General features: G+C 46.0%; 1 protein-coding gene across 2 annotated transcripts in view; it reads right to left on the bottom strand.

Moving 5' to 3' along the window:
* Positions 1-25552, bottom strand: part of NOP58 (NOP58 ribonucleoprotein) — a 79543-nt gene that overhangs the window by 47511 nt on the left and 6480 nt on the right. For both annotated transcript variants that reach the window (XM_069615511.1, XM_069615512.1), the window contains exons 4-6: positions 20365-20489; positions 16831-16967; positions 6629-6693 (exon numbers count right to left, since the gene is read on the bottom strand). In XM_069615511.1, the coding sequence (XP_069471612.1) occupies positions 6629-6693; positions 16831-16967; positions 20365-20489 (327 nt within the window). The remainder of the gene's footprint in view (positions 1-6628; positions 6694-16830; positions 16968-20364; positions 20490-25552) is intronic.

Genomic DNA, 25552 nt, shown 5'->3' with positions numbered 1-25552 from the left:
ATTTCTAGGGCTGTCCATGTCCTTTCCAGTTTAGGGGCCAATTCTGGGAGGGGGAGGTCAGTGTGTTGCCTTTGGCAGGAACCCTCTGGTATCCTTGCCTAGACTACAGAGTGTCTGGGCAGGCAGGAATTGGGTAGGAGTCTTCCACTGCGTCCTTTGTCGGCCTGAAGAGGACCAGCTCCCACAAGGGGTTGGCTGTCCTGATTGGACAGCCAAACATCCTTTCTGTAAAATGCTGGGGAAGATTGCAGAGGAGTGTGCTGGAACTGTATTAACGGTGAAGCTTCAAGTAACCGAAGATGACCAGAGACGCCTGCAGACCCTTTGCAACACCGTGAAGTGTAAAAATGTGTACAGTGCACTCCTGTTAGGTCTACATATATATTAAGGTAGATTGATAAAGTTTCTAATCTTTAGGTGCAGGGGAGAGAAAGCCTGCCCAGACACATGGGCAAAGTAAAAAACCGAGATCAAGGTTACCAACGGAAGTAGAGTTCAAACGAGAAATTAGAAATTATCTTGCATGATCATCAAGTGGTGAATCTTAATGATTTTACACTTACAGAATTTTCTCTTTTTTTTAAAATTACCCCTGAAGACATCTTTCGAAACGCTTTAACCTGTATTAATAAAAACCTTTTTTTATACCCAATTACTATTGTTCTACATAAGATTTATACTTGGAAAGTTGTCATAACATTGAAAAATTGTTTAATATATGGAAGTTGCTTGCCTGTAACTATTGTTCTCCGGCATGGGCCTGGCATGGATTCACATACTCCTGAATATTCAGTGAGGCTGGAAATCCTCAGTAAAAGAAAAGTTTCACTTACAAACTGCATTTCTCCTCTAAACCACACTGCTCTGGGTCATACTGCCCCCAGACAATGACTACCCTCTCCCTAAGCCCCTCCTCTGGAAGCCATCTTCAGATTTCATAATCCCGTAAAGTGCAGTATAGGAGGGTTTGCATGTGAATCCATGCCAGACATGCTGGAGAATAGTTCGAGGTAAACAACTTGTTCCTTCTCCAGCATGGGGTCCAGCATTGATTCACATGCTCATGAATAAATACATATCAGTACAACATTTCACAACCACAGAAATCCAAGGCTGCACAGGAGCCAAGCCCTCAGGTTCAGCGACCCTGGGTCTCGATGCAGGTTTGCACTACCTCTGGTGGTGAATGTGTCCTCCATATACTTTTTGGAGTGTATTAAAGTGTCCTGAAGACAGCCTTGACCAAGCTCGAAAGAAAGAATCAGTCACAGAGTGCTTCGATACAAGGCTAGCAACACACCGAGTTGTAGACACCTCTGTGAGGACCGATGTTTATGTATATGAAAAATAACTGAACAATGGTCCCGACTAAAGGCTACTAACCCCCACCTATGATTGTTATGACAATGAATGTTGACTAAAATTCAGAGTGAGATGGTTAGATGCTAAATTGGGGTAATTGTGTCTTGTTTAACTATTTTGTTTTGTGGTTTTTTGATGTGGTTCTTGATGCATTAGTGTCCCATTACCATTTTTTGGATTTAATTAGGAGTATGGTAGTACCACCTTTGTGTCACCTGTGTTTTCCCTAGCCAAGAATGTAACTGGGTAGCTTTTTTGGAAACTGTGGAACTCCTTAGGACCGGTTGTGCTCTGTGTTCACTACAGTCTTCATGGCCTACAAGGAGTCGACGGCCTTCCCGAAGATGTTATCCCCGAAGGGCATGTCCAGTACCCTAGTTTGGACCTCCTGACGGAAATGGTGGCCTTCAGCCAGCCACAATAAAGGCAGCCACCGTTCTCATCTGCCGGAAACTTGTGTCGGCAATGTCCAGGGCCACCATGATGGCATGGCCTGAAGCCACCCAACCCCCGCTTCCCCCCGTGGACGAGTGAGATCGCTTCCACCATCTTCTTGGGAAAATCAGAGCCAGTTTGTACCAAGTCCCAGTCGTATTACTTTTCTCCCCATGGCATCCAAATTCTTCCCCTCGCTGTCCGGCGGGAAAGAGGACAGGGGTTTACACGATCTCTTCCTCGTAACCCCCGACACCACAAGTCCAGCGACCCAGTGACAGTTGTGACCTGGGAGCAGACTTCGGCACCTGGTACTTTTTCTCAGGTCTAGCCAGCTTTGCTGGGGTGAGATTCTTCAACAGGGCCAGGCCTTCCTCCCATACGTTGTCCAGTAAAGGCACCACCATGATGGTCTCTCAACCTTGCGTCTCTGGTAGAGGAAACCTTCCTTTTTGGTATCCTCAGGCGTCAACTGAAGAGCTCAGAAGCTCTGGCATCCATGGCATGAACCACCCGCCCTGCCGATGTAGTCTTCCGTGTCCAGGTCCCTGAAATTTACAGGGGTACCCTTAATTATTCCTGCCATACTCTCCACACTTCACTCATACTTTCATCTGGTCTTACAATCTTTTAAACCAGATTTCATAATTCTGTATGTTGTGCATGGAGTCTTAGCCTGCATGGGCTTTTGATAGACAGCCAACAGCTGCTGAGTTACCTCGTGCTTCTGCCAGCCTTAGCGAAGCACGGCAATGCCTGTAGTCTATTTTTAGGACAGAGCCTACTCTGTCATGCGTTGAGAAAAACTAAATGGAATTTAACATTTTTACAAAAACATATTCAGCTAATAGTTATTTACACATTCTATTTAAAAAACTAGTACCCCTCCTCCCCCTGGACTCTCTGCTTAGAAATAGTTTGAATACTTGCCCAATACTAAAGCGCTTGGAAATTAAGGAAGGCGCTAGATCCTAGGGCACCTGGCGTGGGTCTGGAGGTTTATGCAGCGGTGTTGGATGGCGCTTCCTCTTTTTCGCAGGAGGCTGAGGCATCCTTTTTTGGATTTCAGACACCAACGTTGTGTAGGGTAGAAAGGATGTCCAGATGCATCTCTCGGCGGGGGTCGGGCAGTAGGCCTACTAGGCCCCACCCTGTAGTTGCCCTCCGATTCCCTGTCGCCGACATCCTATCGTGTGTACAGACTCCTGGCCCTCGTCCAAGGAAGAAATGTCCATGTCTTGGGGTACTGCCTGTGGCTGGGACTTAATCACAACCCCTTTTTTGCACCCGGAGGGGTCTCCGCCAGGCTCAGAGACAGCATTCTCTTTTCCAGGTTCTTCGCCACGGCCCCTGCCGAGGACTCCTGCCGAGGCCTCCTGCCTCGGGGGGTAAGGACACCCTGGGCGCAGTCGGTGCTACTTTCATAGATCGACCCCAATGGAAACAGACTTGCTGTTCTTGGCCTTGTTTTGGGCCCCCAAGGATTGAGCGCCCTTCCAAGGACTTAAGCCCGCTTCAAGGACTGGCCGGCCCTGAATGAGGCCTGACCCTGCTTCGGGCACGGGGCAGAGGCCTTGGCGCTTAGCCACACCACCAGCCTACTGGAGCGATCCTTCATCATACTCTCGGAGAACCGGATGCAGATCTCGCAATCACCTTTGTGGTGCGGGTGAAGACAGTAAAAGGCATTGAAGAGGTCATACATTCCGGGGGAACTTCCCCTCTTTCTCGTTCGCCATGGCCGGGAGATGCAGAGAAGGCCCGATATACAGCGATTGGTTTAGAGTAGAAACAGTTTGATGGACAAACTTTACAGAGGATTCCCAGCCAGACAGGAAATATTTGAGCATGTGAATCCATGCCAGACCCCCATGGCGGAGAAAAAGTTTAGTAATCAAGTAAGCTCAACAAGAGAGTTTTCAGAACAAGGGGATCGGGAATGGAGACTAGGGAATGTGAAATTTTGATATACAGCATAGCATGCTGGACAGGAATCCAGAAAGCTAAAGGGAACAAGCAAGACTGTAGAGGTTCTTGGGCAAAGGCAACATCAGCAAGACATCTCGAAAAGCCACCTTTAGCTAAACAGCAGTTTGCAAAAGCAAAAGGGTCAAAGTTTGTAACACTAGGGCTTGAAAACTTGCAGGACGCCATAGAGAGCCTTAAATGGCAAAGCAGGGGGCATATAAATATATAAATGGTAAAAACATTGGGTAGGAAACAATTTAACAAAAGGGGGAGTGAAGGGTCAGCGGGAATGCAAATCCAAGTGTAACAGAGGCCTACAGGTGAGCTCAATAAGGTCGGACACTTACTCTTAAAAATAGGCAAATACTCCCAAAAATAAATAGGGAGTAAACATACTACCAACCAAAAATGGGAGATAAAGACACATTACCCTGCCCCTTTCACTCACACAGCTCCATGGATATATTTGGACCAGTAGTGCACATGGTACCACAGAAGATGCTGCTATTATTACAGCCTGATCAGAAGTAGTAAACATGCGTCTTTTAATGTGCATGCAGCGCTAGGCGCAAAGAAATTAAACATTTCTGTTTCCCAGTTAGCACATATTTGTACGCTCGTATAAGAGTTATTTTACTCCCTAAAAAAGCATTTTACTACCAACTTTCAAAAATAGGGAGTCATACTCCCATTTCAAAACACTGGGAACACCAACACACCATTGCTAGTAGTAGCACATCTACACCACTCAACACCATCATACCTCCAACAAATTGATTGCAAACCTTGTCACGCCAACTTAATGGTGGATCAAATAGCCCCTTTAAAAACAAACATTTAGACCAAATGGCAACCACAAGAAAAGGTTTAACACCCTAACCGCCTTAAAAAAAAAGAAACGGGAGGAAAAAATACAAAAAGAATATATGACACCAAAAGAAAGTTCTACAAAGAGCAATTAAAGCCGGTAATTCCAAGCAAATTGTTTGAAATACTAAAATCAATACAAAAACCCAAGGCATAAACTCCACCCTTTACTCCATCTAAGGTGGACTGAATGTACAATCGGCCTTCACTGCCAAAGTCAAAGCCAGGACCATGCTTCAGTAGGTTCAAAAACAGCCATCAAATAGATCACGCAGTAGGAGCATCGATCACATGCCAACAGGAACCTTTCCAATTTAAAAATGTCACCACAGAAGAAATACTGAGAAGCCCAACCTCAATGAGACCTACCACATGTGCAGAAAATGCCATTTCCCCAAAACTCATCCTGGAAAACGCAAACATCTTCGCTCCTCTATTCAAAATGGGGAACGCATTCTTCTGTGATGGACATGTTCCCAGAAAGCATTAAATCTGTCACTGTCACGCCTTTAGCCAAGAAACCGGACTCAGATCAAAGAGACCCAGGCAATCTGAGTACCATAAATTGCAATTACTTGACAGGATAGCAACTGTCAAACTTCAAGCGTATGTGGAATTCAATATACGACATGGTCAGCAATCCGGATTGCGCACAGCTCATAGTACTGAGACTGCAATGTTGGACCTGCAGTCACACATGCTAATCATGGAAAAGGGGAACACTGGTCTCATACTGCTAGACCTCAGCACGGGGTTCAATCTTTTATACCATAATCAACTCAAAATGGCTTTAGCGAAGGTCGCCAATTGCTCTGAAGCAATTAGCTAACCTTGTCAGACAGAAAATCCAGGGTTCACTGGGGGTAACAACTTCATTTGTGGAGACAATTGGATGCAGCGTGACTCAAGGAGCCAGGCTGTCTCCACTATTTAATCTGTACATAAGATTCTTAGGTCTGGTCCTTGAAAAATTGGGTGCCCTTCACCAACTACGCCTAAGACTCAGCTGGTGATGGAATTGAGCAAGGACTACGAACAGGATAGCGCAAGGGCGGAAGTAGTCTACAAATCCATCGAGAACTGGAACAGCAACTGCCCATGTCTAAATGCAAATAAGACGGAGCTAATGGTCTTCGGTCCAAGAAATGCCAGAGCCAAACTTAACAAGTCCTATCAATCCTTCCGCATCCATCCAAATCAAGGTTGTAGACAGTAAAAACATTAGGGATGTACATGGATTCATCACTGAGTGCCAAAGCCCATGTTCTCCAATTAAATAAGAACTGCGCATACCACCTTTATCTCCTCAAGTCAATCCTCCCCTACCCGAGCAAAGACTATTGTTGAATAGCCAGAGCCAACATCCTATCATGGCTGGATTACGGCAACGCCCTTATGTTGGGAGCAAATAAGGGTCATATCGCCAAGTGCCAAACTATGCGGTAAGGATTATACAAAGGAAGTCCAAAAAGGAACATAAGCAAGGACAGAAGGAATCTATACAGGTTAAATACAATCAAGGCTATGACGGTGCCAAAGATGCATCCACGGGACTGCAGAGTCCTACCTGAATAGCAAACTGGTCACAAATGTACCAAGACGGCCACTCGGATCAGATTCAAAAGGTCAAATCGAAATTGCCAGATTCAAAAAGGCCAACTGACTCGGGAAAGCCTTCCATATCAAAGCAGCCATGATGTGGAACAACCTACTCATCTCTAAGAATAGATCAGAAATATACAAGCTTCCGGAGAAAACTCGACACATTTGTTCAAATGATAACCGGTCCTAAGAAACGATACCCATAATGATGACTTGTCCTGTGATTTTATATGTATTGTCCCTACGTCTTACAGTGGACTTGGTCATATTCCTAGGAGGGATGACCTTTACATTCTCATAGGCAAATTCATTAGTCATCAACAATGGCAAAATCCCACCACCCAGTATTTCAATATATATTTTTTAAAGCACAATCTAAAAAGGACATACTTACAGATTGCTTGCACGATCATGGTATCCACTTTGTCAGGGCTGAACTTCAATTTGTAACGAGATAGGCTGCAAGCATACAGAATGAGGTTAACTACTATGAAAGTAGTAAATACACTACATTCCACAATAGAGACATTAACCTCAAACCACAAAGTAGGATTCCTTTCAGTGGTAGGGACGAAAGGTTGCAAGTAATCATTTCATCAGTTCAACAAGTATCCATTATGGACGACACTGGAGATTTTACATAGCTAATTGTATCTGTGCATTAATTGCACGGCCAGTTGTCTGCAAGGGTTGAAAAAATATCGGGATGCACCGTAATCCAAAACTTGCAGACATAGCCAGCAGTCAAGGTGGTCAAATGCTATTCAAGGCATCACTCTTAGTTGTGTGATTTATGCATGCAGGAAGACACTTTGCTTGGATATGGGAAAACCACCCATACATCTTGGCAGTCCACATTTTCCCCCACTAGAAACGGTGGTGTGTGTATGCTGGATTAGGTGTGAAAGACTGCAGAATGTAGCATGCATACCTGAAAAAAAAGACTTGCAACGTTTAGCAGTATTCTTAAACTGACGCTATGGTACTGATAACCCTTCAAGGCATCAAACCTCCACCCCTCCTTTTCTCACAAGTCCCAAAGAGCCAATTGACCATGAAAACGAACGCTGTGTAAAAACCCAAGACAAAAATATAAGTTTGAAAGGAGATGCACCTTAAGGTCAAAAGGGCACAACAGGGTGAAAGTCAAACGCAAAAAGCATTCCAACACGTTTCTCAGACAATCCACACAATCTGTTCCTTGAAAGGAGTTACCCAAATGAAACTTAAGAGCAAAACACAAAAAGGGTAACACAAAGTTGCTTAAACCACAAAACACATGCCGGCTTTTAAGAAGTGATACTATGTAACCTTCTTCAAGGCATGAGTAATGAAGATTGGTGCAGTGCTTTAACAGGCAAACTATGATATTAGCGGCTATAAGAAGCAGTGTGCTTGGTTGCCTTGGCAGAGAATATGAACTGGATATTGTTTAACGAATAATTGACCAAAATTGCAGTGTGGGACGAATTGATTATACCCATGCAGAAGTACAAGGCTGAGTAGAGTTCAACATGCCCACTGAACCCCCACACTGCTATAAACCAAGAGTCACCACAAAGGTAAAACAAGGCCAGTGAAGCAATATACCTCCATTACCGGCAACATGGGATGAGTGAAGGCTATGCTCTGATTCAGTAGGACCCAAACAGCAAAGCATAACAATCCAAAATAAAGGGAATCTTCAATCAAGGTTCTATAAATATATACTTTAATAAAGGACACCATGGGAAAGAAACTTCACAAAACCAACTCATGAGGAAAGAACAGAATGGAACAGTTACTTACTTAGTCAAGCCGGTAATCCTCGGTAAAAGAAAAACATTCACTTACTAAGTACATTCCTCCTCTAAACCACCTCAAACCGCAGAGGGGACGGCAGGAGGGTTCGCATGTGAATCCATGCCAGACCCATGCTGGAGCACAATAGTTACAGGTAAGTAACGTGTTCCTTTTCCAGCAAGGGGTGGATTCGCATATGAATAAACGCATAGTACAACATTACACAACCATGGGAGGTGTCAAGGCTCAACAGAAGCAATTACTCTTACCTCCGGAACTGGCTCACCTTCAAGCGAACAGGTTGCGTAGCACTGCTTGGCCGACCCTGGACTCCTCTGGAACCCCTGTCGACGCAGTAGAAACTTGTGAAGGTAGGCGTGGACCTCCACGTAGCAGCCCTGCAGATGTCCAGCAGGGGCACACCAGACGAGGAACGCTGTCGGCACAGGGATTACTCTGGTGGAATGGGCTTTTGGACGGCGGTCAGTTGCCAACCAATGACTGATACAGCCAGAGAGCCACCTGGAAATGGAAGCCTTGGACAGGGCCTTCTCATGGTTCACAGAACCAAAGTTCACAAAAAGCAGATAAGTTTTCCAGAAACTCAGTGCGGGCCACAAAAACTTCAGCACTCAAACCACATCCGGCCGCAAGTCCTTTCAGCCAGTGAAAAAAAAAAGTCAGAAAAAACAGAGGTAACACTTAAGGCTAGCTGAGATTAAATTCCGACGGAACCTTGGGCATGGAGGGATGCGTTCGCAGCACCACCCTCGTCTCGTGGAAAGTCAAGTAAGGCTGCTTGCAGGACAGGGCCTGGATCTCACCTACTCTTCTTGCAGGCGTAATGGCCACAAGGAAAACAGTCTTCCATGACAAACTTGGGCAGAGCTGAATGCATAGGTTCGAATGGAGCCCCCATGAGCCTAGTCAGTACCACGTTAAGTTTCCATGCTGGGGCCGGAGCCTTCACCGGCGGCAACGAACGGAACAGTCCCTTGATTAATTTTGACTAGACAGTGACCACAGTGAAGACCGTCCCGGAGACCTGGTATAGCGGGAGAGCCGCCAGATGTACCTCGGAGGCGTGCGCCAGCCCAGATTTAGCCAATGACGGTAAATACAGTAGTACTTGAGGGGATCTGCGACCAGCACCAAGTTGCAAATCGCTTCCATTTGTGTCTGCAAGTTGACGCCGCCATTCTGCCGGAAGCTCGTAACCACGAAACTAATGCTACAGGAGCCAGGCCTCCACGTTCAGCGATCCAGGGTTGTGGTGCAGAATTGCACCTCCTTCCCTGGCAGCTTGACTGGAGGAGACGTTGACATGCTGAGAAGGTCCGGGTACCAGATCTGCCTCAGCCAAGGATCATCCTGCACCGGTACCGTCTGAGTTGACGGATGACTAGTAGTGGCAACGGAGGAACGCATACAGAAACAGGCCTTCCCAAGGGAAGGAGAATGTGTCCCCCATGCTCCCCGGCTGGCCGACCCTCCGGCACTTGGAATTAGTCACTGTTGCAAACAGATCGATGTGGGTACTGGCCCATTGGAGCAAGAGCACTGCTCCTTGCTGAGAGTCGGCGACAGTGTTCTTTACTCCTGTCAGGTGAAACTGATCGGAACATCCACTAGGAGACGGCCCTGTTCCACAAGTCCTGCACCTCTTTGTAAAGCGCTGGGGATCGGGTGCCCCCCTGCTTCCAGGTGTATTGTCCTGTGAATACCCTCACCACTTTGCCCTTTAGAGGGCACAAAACACTGCACGTAGCTCCAGTAAATTGATGTGTAGAGTCTTCTCTACTGGCAGCCATGGGGTGGGCTCCCCATCCTTCCAGAGAAGCGTCCGCCGTGACAGTCTCCTGGTACAGGGGGGCTCTGGAAGTCTGCCTCTGGTGATGTTGGCACGCACGCCCACCACCTTATCGCCAGACGGAACTCATCAAGCGCGATCCTGTCCTGAAGCCTCTGGACACCTGAACCCAACTGGTGTCGAGGAACTACTGGAGTGGAGGCATCCGCAATCTGCAAAGCCGATGACGTACTGATCAGCGATTTGATGATTCTCATAGTGGTGATCCTTAGTGCTACCTTACCCAAGATGGCTGCTATCCTCTCCTCCGACAGAGGCCATGCAGGACACCGTGTTGAGTCTGGATCCCAGGAACAGTGCGTTCTGCGATGGAGTCAAGCAGGACTTTGCATAATTCACTGAGAACTCCAGGTCCGTCAGCAGTTGGACGTTCTTTGCCGTGTGATCCGACGGCGATGTCCTTTGACTTCGCCCGGACGAGCCTGTTGTCCAGGTAAGGGTACACATGAATCCCCTGTAGTCATAGCGCAGGAACTTGCAATGCTTTACGTGTATGGGGGCATGGAAGTACCAATGCTTTTCGTGTATGGGAACGTGGAAGTATGCACCCCCCAGATCCAACGACAAGTCTGCCTCCTCCAGTTGACTGAGCAGGTTGCAGCCTGACTATTTGTTGAGTCGTAGGTCGACAATGGGCCTCAAGCCCCCGGTCTTTATGAGAAAGTACCTAGAGTAAATTCCAGAACCCTGGAGTCGCCATGGGACCAGCTCCATCACCCAGTTTTTAACATGGCACGAACCTCCAGCAGCAGCTGAAGGATGTGTTGCTCCTGTCAGGCCACTGGTGGTATTCGCTGACAATTCCGTTGAATGCCAACGTGAGTCAGTGGGCGAGAGCATCCAACACCCATCAGCCGGTTCAATCCTGCTTGGAGCCCTAGATGACAGCGGCAGCCATCTCCCAACAGCCTTGGACCGACCGCCTGTTGGCTTCCTGGGTGAAGAACGAGAGGGTTGGCAGTAAGGAAGAGCCCCCACCAAAACCCTTCAAACCTGCTAGACTTCCATCCGGTGTTGCAGCAGTGTGCCCAAGGTACTTGACGTCTCTGGCTTTGATGGCCCGGATGTCCAGGGCCATATATGCCTTACTGAAGGAAGCCATTTTGTACCAAAGCGCCCGGTCGTATCTAGCCACGATCGCTAAGGCGTTGGCCACCTTGACTGTTGTCGCCAAGTAGATTACCTGTACCCCTGGAATCCCCGTCTACCCCTGGAATCCAATTTCTCCCCCTCGTTGTCCAGGGGCGCAGACGAAGACGAACTCGACGACTTCTTCCTGGCGGCCGCCAAGACAGTCTGGGGATGGCCGAGACCGCAGACACAGGCGCAGACTCCGGCACCCGGTACTTCTCTTCAACCTGGTCTCTCCTCATTGGGGCTGAGGAGTGGTTCCTCTGCAGCACCAGCCCCTCATCCCAGTTGCCGTCTAGGGGCGGGACTGACAGGAAAGGGGCTGGCCAGCAACAGTTAGAATTGAGGTGTAGGTCTCTTTGCCCGTGGTTGCCCTGGTGTCACCAGGGTCACTGTTGGCAACCTCCTCTGAATCTCCGACACCAGCGTGTGGAGGGTCAAGAGATATCCTGCAATATGTCTCTAGGAGCACCTGGGGGTCAGGGTCACTGGGTCCAGTGCCCAAGTCATCACTGAATGGTGTAGACAGAAGTATCTCCTCGGACGAACAAATGTCTGCCCTGGAATTCTCTCCCCCGCACCCCCTTCGGGTCCCGAGGGGTCAGTCCCGGGCTAAGCTCCAGCATCCTCCTCTTCAGAATCTTTTCTATTGGCTTGAACGAAGATTCTAGCCTGGCAGGGAGAGACTGCCCACCACCGGGGCACCCTAGACTGGGCCAGCCCCTTTTGCCTTCTAAAAATGAGGCCTCACCAACTCGATCAAGGACAATTTGTCCTGGATGACCTCCTGGGCCTTACGGGCAGGTCGGCCACCTTGCCCTGCTTGGCCTTCTCCGGTGTCTCCAGCAGCTTCCCCAGGGTAGCAGACTTCCTCTTGGACAAAGAGCTGGATTGACGATGAACGCGCCCTGACTGTCGCATGACCAGCTTATGCAGCAACCGACAGACTTGCGTCGCTTGGCCTTGTGTAGGGCCCCCACGAATGAAGCACCCTCAAAGGACTTAGAAGCCCGCTCAGGTTCGCTGATCCAGAAGAGGCATGCCCCTGTGAGTCACCCGGGTAGAGGCACTGGTCTGGAAGAGCAAAACACGAGGACTCCCAACACTTGAATGTGCGGCAAATTTCTGAAGATGGCTGCCTGAGGGGCTTAGGTAGAGGGCAGTCATTGGCTGCGGCAGTATGACACAGAGCTCAGTGATTGGTGTATAAGACTTTAGAAACGAAACTGAAACGGTTGTGAATCCATGCTGGAGAATGACAACGCAAAATCTGGTGAACCATGGTAAACTGGTCCCCAGATTAAGGGAGGTAGTGCAGCCCTATGGGTGGAGTCATTTGAGCAGACAAAGCTGTAGAGTATGGAGTGAGGATGCAGAGGCTACCACCATAATTCCTAAGTGTGGCTTACCACAGGGTGCGTGCCTTTCGCCATCATTATACAATATATTCAGAGTGCCTTTTTTCAACCTGCTGAAAAAAAACATCGGGTTTACCAACTTTGCTGATGACACTCAATGTGTCAGGCCAACATGAGGACGAAGAAAAAAAGTACGAGACATATTAAATCATCCATGGTATATGATGGAAAACTGACTGGCACTAAATAAAGAGAAAAGTGAGTTGATGTAATCGGCACAAGTATTAAATTAACAAACTTTAAGATGTCTACAAACACGTTGTAATAGCTGGGTGAGATAGAAAAAAAAACCCTGGGGGTGGTCTAAGACAAGAATTTAAACATGAAGGCACACAGGTAGCCTGATGTCTTCTACGGCCTATGATATCAAACTGCTGGGTCAACTTACATGCTACATTTCCCAAACCAATTGCGAGACTACTGCTAGGGCTATTGTTGGGTCCAAGACAGACTATTGTAGTAGCCTACTTGTGGGAGCTGCCAAGTCAGATATCTCTCAACTGCAGACACTTCAAAACACTACTCGGAGGCCAGACGAAGTCTGCATTGGCTTCCTGTTGCTGCCAGGATCCAATTTCAGCTATTGACCATTAACCACAAATGTCTTGGGGGAACTGGCCCATATTTAAAGGAAGCACTGACAAAAAAAATCCAATGTCAGAACGCTAAGGTCAAATAATTCAAACCAACTACAAATTCCCAAATGTAACCATACCCAAGTTTAAGTTTGTTTTTATGGCAGCTCCTAAGTCATGGAATGATATTGCACCCGGCCTTCGAGATATTAATTCTATAGCACCATTTAGAAAAGGAAGACACTGCAGTGCAAATGAAAGTTCACATTGCCTACTCCGTTATCCTGTGTAAGATCTTTTGACTGCCGCGGCCTCACGCCGCCGGGTTTTATGGTGCACTATACAAATGAGAAAAGTAAAAACTTGCCCCATGGCCTTTCACTCTTCGCATACACAAGCTTTGCCTCCCTACACACACTCGCCCCCGTTGCTCGCATGAAGTGTCTTAACATCCACACTTCACCAGAACTCCTCCATCACAGGGCCCAACAATGGCCTTCCTAGGATCCACGCCCTGCTTCAAAGAGCAGACAGGAATTCTGTGAAAACAGCTCATGTACACCACTGTGGGTTGCACGCTTGGGACTGGTCGCTGTAGGTGTGTGCGGCCCACCCAGAGATGTGGCCTGGAAGCCTGTCTTTGCAGGGGTCGCTGAAATCATGACACGGTCACCAAAAATGTAGAGAAACCGCTCAAGAAAAAAATGCAACCCACTAGCAAAAAAAAGGAAAATGTTTCCACAAACAGAAGTCCGTCAGCAAAGCACTACTGCCGCAGAACATTCTGGCAAAATCAATAGGAGCAAAACATTATGAAGGCACAGTGTCAGTGACGTAAATTACATAACGTACAAATCCAAATGGCCGGTTAGTGAGACCCTATACATAGGCTACCTGCTCCATTAGGAATGCCAGGCCATTGGTGCCATTTCCTTTTAAGATCAATATTCGTGTAGATTCCAGATGTTGGAGTGTATAGAGAGAAGGGTGTTCAAGTCAATTTTGTGTGAGCCTTTTTCCCCAAACACTTAATCATGCAGAATACATGAGGTATATTCTGCTTTCTGAACACCCCCCCTCATTTTGATGCAAGCTATGCTCGATTACGTACAATCCACAGGGTTGGCAACCACACCCATCAGAATAGTAAAGGTAATTTCACTTTACTATTCTTGGGAACTGTAATGCACCCAAAAAAAGGTATTTAAACCGTGAGGTCTAAAGTATTCCTCTGTGAACCTGCACCGACGGTGCTGTGTCACTAGGGATATAACGGTATAACGGTATACCGTTAAAGATACCGTGAACCACTTAATTGAACAATAATAACGTCACATTGTTTATACCAGTATACCGTTTATACCGTTAAGTGTGCTTTTCAATCTGATTTGGAAAGGCTGCAGTAAGTGCTGCACAGTCTTGGTCTTGCACTGTTGGATGTGCCGTCTGCCAAGTAGTTTCAGTTGGAGCAGTTTTTAATGCCATTCCATAAACCACACATACCTGACATAAAATAAATATGTTAGGAAGAATAAAAACAGTGCCAAGAAGGAAAAGGGTTTACTTTGGGATGGCGGATTTGGGATTATTTATAATGGATATTGTTTGCTAAACATATGACAATGGGGGATTTCCCTGGTTCCATCATTGAATTTACATATAAGTCACACTGCGAAATTCGCTCAGCTCTGTGGGTATTCCCTGCTGCCATACCAAAGGGTAACATGTCCGTGATTACTGAACACCCTTTGGCCCGCAAGTAAACTAAAGGCTGTAAAGTAAAGAGCGTGTGTGCGTATGCGCACAAGCGTATACTACCATCAGCCTCCATTGATCTGTGGCATGCAGGTTATCAAGATGGCAACATGTTCATCTTCACCAGTAGCCAATGGGGGAGCTAAAAGCCTAAATTACCACTTAAGAAAAGCTATTCAGTTTGCTTTGCCAGTCGCAGCAGGGCTCCCCACACAATCCCCTCCTCTTCGCACGTGTGTTTGGTGGAAGCAAGGGGTGACATTTCAGTGGAAAGTATGTTGAAAAGCCCAATTCTGGCCCTGGGTGCCTGGTTTTGTTTGTGATGATAAATCTGACAATTTATGACCTTTTAGAAAATATTTGTTAAGATTAGTTAACTCCACCTGCTATACCGCGATAACCATGATATACCGTCACTTGGCAAGAAGGTTATCGTACCGTCATAAAACTAATACCGTGACACCCCTATGTGTCACCATACAAAAAAGGTAAATGCCTATTGTGTCAGACTCCAAAAACAAAGGAAACAATCCAAATCTGATAAAGAAAAAACACATGGTGTGAAAAAAGGGCTCACTCTAGGGTAAAAATTAAAAAAGTCCTTCAGTCCAGCAAAAAAGCAAGGTTGAAGGGAATTAGCACAGAAGCTTAGTGAAGCCTAGTCAGCCACCTAAATCCTATGCCAGTGAAAATGCACACATGCATCTCTTAAACTAAACTTAGAACCCATACCACATTGACTGCAGTCACTGAGGGCGTTCCAACCACAAGGCGTATTGAGGCCATACAAATGGGGAAAGAGGGCTATATAAATAATACACACCAACTCCATGCCAGACACGTTGCGCCCATCCAAAGCTCCCCCACCCACGTTTTGGCTGTTTACCCCTCCCGGCACAAATCACGTGACCTGCGGTGAAGACAACTGATCCCTGCTCTCAGATCAAATCTGATCGACTAGGGGTTTAACAGCTTTATGGTCGATGGTCTGGGACTGATCGGTACTGTGGAATGCTGGGTTCTTGGGATGGGGGCATCTGGATGTTACTTAGATCTGGGAGATGGCAGGTGGGAGGCTTGGGCCCTCCTCATGGGATCACTTTTTGCAGAGAGCTCTCAACCCCCTTGTGGCCTTGCAGGGCGCATTCCTTCTGGGATACGAATGCTGGCAACATGAGATCAATCTCTAGCTTTGGCCTTTCTCACTGGTGCCCATTCTACAAGCTATTCCCTTATTTTTGCAGTCACACACTTATTTCCATCTGCGTGTGGCTTGAGCAGCAGCCCCGGATGGAAAACAAGGCCTCAATTTCAATATGGCAGTTACTACCCAAGATGGCGTTTCATTCCCTATATACTGTAAAGCTTAAGCATGCACCAACCTCCCTGCACTGTAGTCCCTGGCAACAACCCCCTCCTGTAACCTTCCCGACCTCCTACAGCACACTCCAGAGCCTCTGACTTATCCAAAAGCGCTGGTTGGTGACTGGGACGATGGTGCGCCCTACCAAACAAAAAAAGGGGGGGAAAATGTGTGATCCAACCTGTCTCTAGAGCACAGATCCGGACTAGGGGGGCATGTAATTGTGAATATTTTCGGCAGTTCTTGCATGATATTTTGCAACATTAGTGAATATCTCATGCCACCCATGTGCTGCAGTGACTTTTGCCAATACCTCAGCTGCCAAGAGAGCACCCATGAACAGAGCCTGCTGTGTGCCACCGTAGGGCAGGCACTGCAATAAAAAATGGATGCAGTAGTGCAAGGTGTACACTATGCTTTTGGCATGGAGCTTATGAAAGATTAAAGGGTAATTTTAGCAGATAATCCTGCCAGAGACTGAATTGCTTATTCTTTTTTATTTAAATAAAAACAGCCTGGACTTCTTGCCAAACCGCAATCACCACATTGAGCAACTAGAGCAAAAAAAGAAATGAAACCATGCAGCTTACAAATCTACTTTAAAGTGGGGCTCTTTGGTCCCAAAACAAAACAAGATTCAAGAACCGCAAAAGTACACCTGGGACAGCCACCTAGACATGCAACTAAAAGGTAAACACTTACCTGTGAGCAAGTCCAAGAGACATAGCAGCCATTTCCCTCGGCTGAAGCCCAGTAATTAAGCCCTCAATCTGGGTACGGATACCTCTCATCAGTTCTGTGACTACAGCATTGTGTATACAGCTAACGTTCAGTTTCTCCTGTGTCAGAAAAGAAATTGCACTAGGTTGATCACAATGGACAAGAGCAGAAAGGATCACTAATCATTTTAGAGGAGAAAAAAACAATTGGAAAACCAGACACACAGAAAAGGGGTGTATTGGCCACTTTTCATACCATAAAAGCAGGCAAATATTCCCCCCAAAAAAGGAAACAGACACATGGGCCTGTTGTCAGGCCTTCCACACAGCTCCACGGATATGTTTGGCCCAGTAGTACGCGTAATGCCCCAGGACAAACATTCCATTACTGCCCGATCTGAAGAGGTACAAATGTACATTTAAATGTGCAGGAATTACTTGTTGCAAGGAAATATTTATTACAAAATGTGTTTCGGTAAATCAAATGTAAGAGGAGGATGACTAGCGTTTAGACAATCTCTTCCACCCTGCCACCGACACCAGTCTGGTGACGGTTGCAACCATAGGCACTTGGTGCCGGCTCCCAGTACTTTTCCTCTAGCCTGTCCGACTTGGCCAGGGCCAGATTCTTTTATAGTGCCAGGCCTTCCGGCCAAACATCGTCCATGAGGGGCACTGGCATAATGGTCTTCCTTTTTGCATCACGCATCCTGGTAGAGGAAACCTTTCTTCTTGGTCTACTCGGCCATCAGCTGGAAGAGCTTGGATGCTCCGATGACCATGGCAGGGAACGACCCCACTTCATCCAGCGGGGATGCCCTCGGCTGCAGCGACCTGCCCTCCTCAACCATCTACAGCCCCATCTCCCTCCTAAGATAAGCATGACTGCTCGGTCCACACTACCAAATTATGCAGTATAAGTCTATACTATTAGTTGAAGATTTACTAAGGTATAATTTTATGAAGCCCCGTTGGACTTTAGAAAAACTTTCCTAACACCCACTAACGCACAGGGCAGAGGCATGGTGGAATGGTTACAGCAAGCAGTAGCAGGGGAGCAGTGATATCAAGGATGACACTGCAGATTATACTAGTACACGAAGAGCAATGCTCAGACATACAGGAGCGCTGGTGAGCCGGCAGCGCCTGAAATTGAAGTACAGCACCATGCAGCCACCATATTAGGCCTACCCCAAAGATTGAATAGGGAGACATTTAAGGCCACAGTTGCCCCCGAGGCAAACCAGTCAATTAAGACAGCCAGGGAGGAGAGGACCCAAAAAACAAGGAAGCACATGTTGAAAGTAGGCAGAGAAACCGTGGCCAATTATAGGACCTGCAGAGGATTGAAGTCTGCTCAACTAATCCAGTACATTATTGGGTGAACGGAAACTAGAAAAGTATAAAATGGGGGCGGGGGGAAGGCACAAGTAAGGAGGCTGAGCATACAGATAATTCTAGCTCTGACAAGCGTCAAGATAATGCAGTGACAAAGCCTGCTGGAGGCTACAAGTTTTGCACAGGCTGTACAAAACCACACCACCCAAGTCCCTTGCCCCTCAAAGGGTGAACATTACCTCCTCTGCCATCACCATGTGACAGCAGATTGCATGAGGGGCGACATGTTTGCTCCTCAAACAGACCACGATACCCAGGTCCCAGAGTCTAATGAAAGACGTGTGCTGCAACTGATTTGGTTTTAATTAAGAAAATGAAGCCAAGAGCATCAGTCAGGCAAGGGACTGTGCGTGCACAGGGAAATTGGAGCAGTGAGGGTTAGCAATTGATGACGCATTTTAACAATCCTAGAAATCAGCCTCGGTACTGCCCAATAAGGCCAGGCCAATAGGGATATGCCAGAAACCCAAAGGTCTGCTCAGCAAGGCCAGCACTACAGTCAAATACTCAGGATCTAAATATATCTGCGAGATAAGCCCTCTCCAAGATTCCCATACTCTGTGGAGTACCACAATGCGTCTCGCCAACGCTATACAACATCTTCACCAAGCTCCTCATTGACCGTCTTGACAACCTGGGTTGTCACATACATCAATTACGCCTATGACACTCTGGTTCTCATCACGATCACAGGGTGCTATGAAGAGGATGCCAGGCAGATTAACAAAATTTACTTGGAAATCCAGGTCTGGGTGGCAGAGCACAGCTTTTGTCGTAACGACAAAAAAAACAGCTCCTGTTCATCAGCTCCCAAACCAGCAACAAACTTGATACCCGTTGCGCATCGAAAATCGATGGCAACCAGAGCAAGGTGGCTAATGAAATTAAAACATTAGGAGTTTACCTATACTCGACCTTAACCCTCAAAAAAGTGAATGCCACGGCTTCCGCCACGGCATACACTAACAAGCTTATCAACGCTTGCAAAGCATTCCTATCACCTAACAGTTGTATTACTCTAGACATGGCTCTTGTGCTCTCTAAAATGGATTACTGCTAGACCTTATACCTAGGCACATCGGAAAGGAACCTCAAACTGCGGGTCCTACAAAATAATTCCCTAAGATGAACACTAAGCATCCCCAGAACCACACATCCCCAAACAGACAAGACGCACACTAGCTCCCTATTCGGGACAGAATTGCCCTCTTGTTATCACACAAGTGCCTTTGAAACTCTGCTCCCAAATATCTGGTGGACAAAGTCAACAAGTGAGTTCTATCTAGACCAACACATCTAGGCCTATCTAGGCCATACACAACACTTCCTAGCTGTGCCCAGAGTCCTCCTTAAAAAAGCAGGAGCAAGCTTCCCAGTACTAGCGGCAAAACAGTGGAATGCTCTACCCCATGGCATTAGATCAGAACCAGCTTTTTGGACCTTTAGAGCAAGAGGAAAACGCTAGCATGATCACCTCCCTTCATTCTGATACTGCATCTTTGATTTTCCTTGTCTCGACCCAATGTAACCTCGGACATGCACTTAACCTCCTCCCCTCTTATTGTCTGAAATGACATGTGTCTGTATGTTAGCAACTGTGTCTATGTAAAAGCGTTTGACGCCCAGTTACCTCAGTGTTTGGTGCACGGTACAAATAAAGAAACTAAACTCTCCAACTAAAGCAATGCAGTGTTCGTCTCTAAGAGAACTAGCACACAGGAGCCATTTTCCACCAAAAGTTGGGCAATCTTGAGCTGGTGAGTTTACATGCAGTGGGTTTATTCAGCTTATATAAAGTGTAGGAAAATTGATTTCAGTATTATCCTCGCCACAAGGCAGGAGTCCCAAGTTGTAATTATCTGAAGTGCACAATATTTCTCATTTAACTAACAATCGATTGTAAAAATGTGAATGGTGAAACAAAGCCCTATATTAAGTGCAGCAAACTGGCAAAACTGCCAGCATTTAAAAAGTCCAATTGGAAACCAATTTACCACCTGGAATGGAGAACAGGGGCTTCAATTGTAAATACCCTCCGAACATGTTATTCACTCAATTATTTCCGACATACTAAAGCAGAAGGGTTGGGTAGTGATAAGTGAAAAAAGATGTGCATTACCTTGATGACACCTCCAAGTTTTGCATCAGCTATGGCCAGCTGCTCATGGGCTTCCTTGGCCACTACCTTCTTCAAAACCTTCTTCAATTTTTTGCCAAGCTTGCCCTCAACTAGAGCAGTAGAAGCTGTGAAAACAACATACTTTATTCAGTTCGAGTCTCCCACTACTTTCCAGAGATGAGACAAGAAAAGGAGTTATGCCAACACCACAAGTGGAGCCCTTTAACAGAGACCTGTCCTAGAGGTTTCCCTCCAGCAGTGGCAAAAGGTAACTTGAGTGATGCCCCTTTGTTCTTTCTTTTTTTGTTTGAATACTCAGGTTGTCGACATCTACAATACCAAAAGACTGCTATAAAAACAAAAGTCAGATTTTGAATAGCAGTTTATCACCTTAGTACAACATGGGTCAAGAATCCAAAATACAGGGAATTTAGGGTCCGAACTGTAGCATAGACGTTTTCCACCTAGAACTGCAGCAGGGCAATGAGATCTGGCCACCTCGTTTCCTAAGCAGAATTTAAGTGACTTACAAAGCAGATTTCTCTGGTTCCCTAGAAGGCCCTGGTGTGTAACAGATGGACTGATTATAGAGTTTGAGAAAATAAAATCACTGCAATTTAATGTGCCAAGAATTAAACATGATTAATGGCTTCAATCCGCTAAAGACGAAATCCTCTTCCCTTACTTTACCCTGCCCCCCCACTTCTCAGGAATCCACACGGATCTCCATCACAATCTCTCCCATATATTTAATTATTGTACCATTTCTTATATCATGTTCAGTGTTTTGGCTGAAGTACTCAAATGTAATTAAAAAATACAAAATGTCTAGAGGGAAACTATTCAAGCGGGGTAATCTGTTTCTTTCACTGGCTGTTCATTGCCCTAGGCCGGCTCACTATATTGCTTTAACCATTTCATGCCAACAGAAATACAAGGATAAAGAATTTTAAAAATGCACCATCGGCCCTCACTATTCCACAAACCAAGCGTAAATGCAATCAAAGGTAAAACGAGCACAGTTGAGATGTCTTGGGCAGTCCGAGGATCTCTGCAGTTAGGCAGAGGCATTGGTTGTAATCCCTGCTCAGTGATCCACGTCGGGTCCCGCCATCAAGCAGTAGCTTCAGGCATAGCAACAACTGGCACAGCTAAGGCATGATGCTGAGCTGGGTAAAGTGCTGGCAAGAGTGTGGACCAGGGAGGGGCACAAATGCCAGTGCCGCTCCCCCTGTTCAAGGTGTGAACAGAGCAACCTGTTTGGTGCAGCACAACAGGGAGCTTCAGATGGTCGGGTCCTGTGGCTGCTGTGAAGCCCAGAGGGCAGGATAGTTCTGTGCAGGGCCTGCTCTCCCATCTTTGAGAAATTCTGGTGCAGTCAGTGTGCCAGGTCCTGAACGGCAAAGGCTCAACCTCCCCACCATCCTCTGGGAGTGGGCAGAGCTTTCTTCTGCCTTGGACAGTTTCTTCATCTCAAAAAGGAGGGTTTTGGAAAGTGCAGCTTTCCCAAAGGTGGTACAATGAATTCTTCTCATATGCTTTAGAAGGGGAGGCAAACAAAATGGTGGAAGTCTCCTACCGTTGAGCAAAGCACTCCTGCCTATCATAATCCCACCCCTTTCCACTGACTAAGAACAAAGGCTTTTAGAGATGCCAAGCCCTGGTGTGAGGCTACACCTTCTGAATGGGTGTCTTCTGTTGATGCCCAGGCCAAGGAAGGCCACCGCAAGATGCGGGTTACCCACCCTCACAAAGCAGCACACCCTCCCTAAAGTTCCTGCATTTGCTCTGCGTCAAGTAGAACAGACCATATGCATCAGGCTACTGTTGCAACATGGCAAAGTACACTATGCTTTTAGCATGCAGTTGATGGAAAAGGGGAATACGGAAAAAAGGAGTGTGGAGGACCTAGGGATAGTAGTGTTGGGGAAGATGGGCAGGGGAGTTGCATTTCAAATTACTTCGAAGAAATGCCTTCATCGAAAATCACACTGAACCGGCAGATTACCCGCATCATTCTATTGGTTAATAAAAACGAGTAGTTAAAAAAAGGCCAGATGGCAACTCCTCACAATTTCAAATTCCTATATAGCATATGGAGTGAAGTTGAATCCATGTATTTTCCCTCAGTTTTATTGAGACCATTTGCATTTGTTTGGAACTATAAGTGCTTCTCTTGCCTGGTTAATAATTCATGCAATATAAAATGCACATTTACGGGTGCAAACATTTCAAGTTGCAAGCTGCTAGCCACCCATAAAGTCACCTGCCACCTCAATTCTATATATACACGGCACACCATTTACTTGCCAAGATTTAATTATCAGTAGCCAATTGTAATTTGGTACCAAACTGGACAGCTCTGCTACATTAACCATTAAGAATTTTGTTCCAACTTTGCAGACAAGTTCTCCTCATGCCTCTCACAATAGGGTAAGGAAAAAATAGGTTCTTTTTGCGGCATTAGCTCGGGTTTTCCATCATTGGCTACCACTAAGGGACATAACTGGTAGCAGTTAAGCAGCAAGGAAGTCGTTTTATGCTACAAGACTGGTGCTGGGTTTGCCAGCTAGACACTCTGCCAATGATGGCCCTGCGGATCCTTTGAGTGAATCACATGACTATTCACAGGTTTATAATTGTTTCCAGCTCAGGAGTCAGCTAGTGCAAAGGAACACTCGTTGGAGTCCTTCCATGCATGCAGTCTATCTGAATTCTAAGATTAGCTGAAGTATGGTGTATTTACGTGCTACGAAGACTTCGTTACTGTCTAAGGCAGAGTAGGCATGTATATTTATCTATAGTTCTTCCTGTTTTCAACACCAAACCGCATTGTTAACGCACAAATGTATGAAGAACGCTGCCCCCAGCTACCTTGTGCAGACAATTAACAGAAAACGTCTAACCGTCTCATCAGGACTGCTAATGCAGATTGTCTAGTCATAACTAGGTTTAAATTTGACAAAAGCTGGGGGAAGCAGTTTCCATTTCAAAGCTGCACAATTATGGAACTCCACCCCCACCCTCCTTGAAGGGCAGATCAAACCTTTCTGAATTTCAGACATAACACGATTAAATGGCTCAGAGATAAAGACCACCAACTAATCCAGTGACCGACCCTCCGCAATGCTTCACGTCATTACCCACTAGAACTTTACCTTGTAAATAATGCAATTATACACATGTACCACTATTTTGTACAGTCTACTTGTACTTCATCTGTAAGCCCTGTACATTTCCTCTGTGACCTGTGTAACTATAATCTGAAAGTATTCATGTTTCTTCCTGTTCTTCTGCACCCCGATACCCCCAGGTCTGGTGCGCATTACAAATAAACCATCATTCACTGGAAGGCACACGGCGTTGCGGTTCTCATTCTAGAACAGGGTAATTTCAGCTAACCTGGAGTGCATTAAATACATACTCCGCACTAAGCATCTCAAACTAAAATTATGGTTTAGTCCCCTGAAAAAGGTAAAAGGCTGAAGTGGAACCTGGATGGGGAGGACAGCAAAGTAGTCTCCAATTACAAATACCTGGGGATTACCTTACACAAATTTACAGGTTGCACTACATATTGACCAATTAAAAACGAGGACCTCCTGGCGCCATCAGTTATTTTGCCCATAAGGTTGAGGGGATACTCAATAGGAATCCTAGTTAAACTTCCAGGCAAAAATCCTACGAGTTATATTGTATGGGGCAAAGACGTGGGCATTTGGGAACTTGCCTGAAATAACAATTGGAGCTGGTCCTTCATAGGAGACCACATCCCCATTCAAATGCAGAAATGATTTTCCTACAAATATACCATTGATGGGGAAATTTAACTTCTGCTTAATTAGTTACTGGAAGCTTGTTAATGCTCCGGAAGATACTGGCAGGTTGGGTACAGTGTTGAGCAGGTCAGATCTTATGCCAACCAGCATATTGCACAGATCAAGCATAGGTGGCTCGCTCCAGCTCTGGAGAATGCCCTCTCGATGCCCAGCACAGGAAAATCACGAAGGTACTTGTATTTCCGCTGGGTAAGGAGCAGCAGATTGTTCATTCCAACACTAAAACTAAAGCTGATCTGTTAATTGAACATCCAAGATGGGCAAAGAAACCCCAAGTAAATCTACCATTTTCAGGCAGCTCGCTTGGGACTACATCAAATAAAAAATATTCAACTTGGTTCGGTCCTTGGAAATTACTGGGGCACGAACAAACGCTCCTAGGAATAAAGACATTGCTGTTTGTGGGGAGGCACTACAGGAGTCTGTTAAGCATTTGATGTGTACTGCCCTACTGAAGCTACGGACATCCACCCTGAGAGCAGCTGGTATGACGGCGACTATTACGGCTACTGCCCTTTGGATCACCAGTAAGCCTGCATCATATACCCCATGAAACTGAAAAGGATTGCCACTATCATTGAATGACATTGTGGGTGCCATGAAGGGCATCCCTACCGCATATGTTAATATTGTAGGTATCTTAATTTGATTGACTTATGGTAGAGCATTAAAAGTTGTCAATGTTAACTATATAATATAAATTAGAACAAGGTAATTTACCTATTCCAGTTTGACTGTTTGATACACATACATAGATATAGTTATGTATGATGCTAGGATGGCGATGCTGAACGATGTTCCTTCATTCGCAGTATCAATTGTACCTAAAGGCCGTTAAAGACCCTGGTGGACGCTGGAGCACAGGTCACTGTCCAATGTATTATGTTTTCTTAATATGGAGGGCCACGTGTATTCCAAGGCTAATTTTTAGAACCACTTTTGTTTTTCGGACTTCCGTTCTGAAGGTCAATGAATGCTCAATAACTAAGTGAACCCATTGGTTTATGCTACTTTGATTGGTGGTTGGGATGTCCTTGACAACTAGTTCAGCGCTATGCAATGTTTTCTCTGTTGCATTATTTTAATGGACGCGCCCTGAAAAAGGCTTGGACCTCTTTTAGCTCTTGTTAAGCTGAAAATGTCTAGTAGTTCCTCTCCCGATGTATAATCTGGGTATAGAGAACGATTGGGTTGCAACACCTACCCCATTTTATTTTATTAATTGCACAAAAAATAAAGGATGCTCCAGGTTTTCTTCAATACCACTTTTTAATTGGCAATTGTATTCGAAAAGTACTCTACACATGTTTCCCCGTCATATTTGTGAGGGCTCTTCAGGAGGTCTTAAA

Source organism: Ambystoma mexicanum, chromosome 9 (assembly GCF_040938575.1).
Source record: "Ambystoma mexicanum isolate Mex_15411 chromosome 9, UKY_AmexF1_1, whole genome shotgun sequence".
In the NCBI taxonomy this organism is placed as follows: Eukaryota; Metazoa; Chordata; class Amphibia; order Caudata; family Ambystomatidae; genus Ambystoma; species Ambystoma mexicanum.
This window is presented reverse-complemented; position numbering and strand designations above follow the sequence as displayed.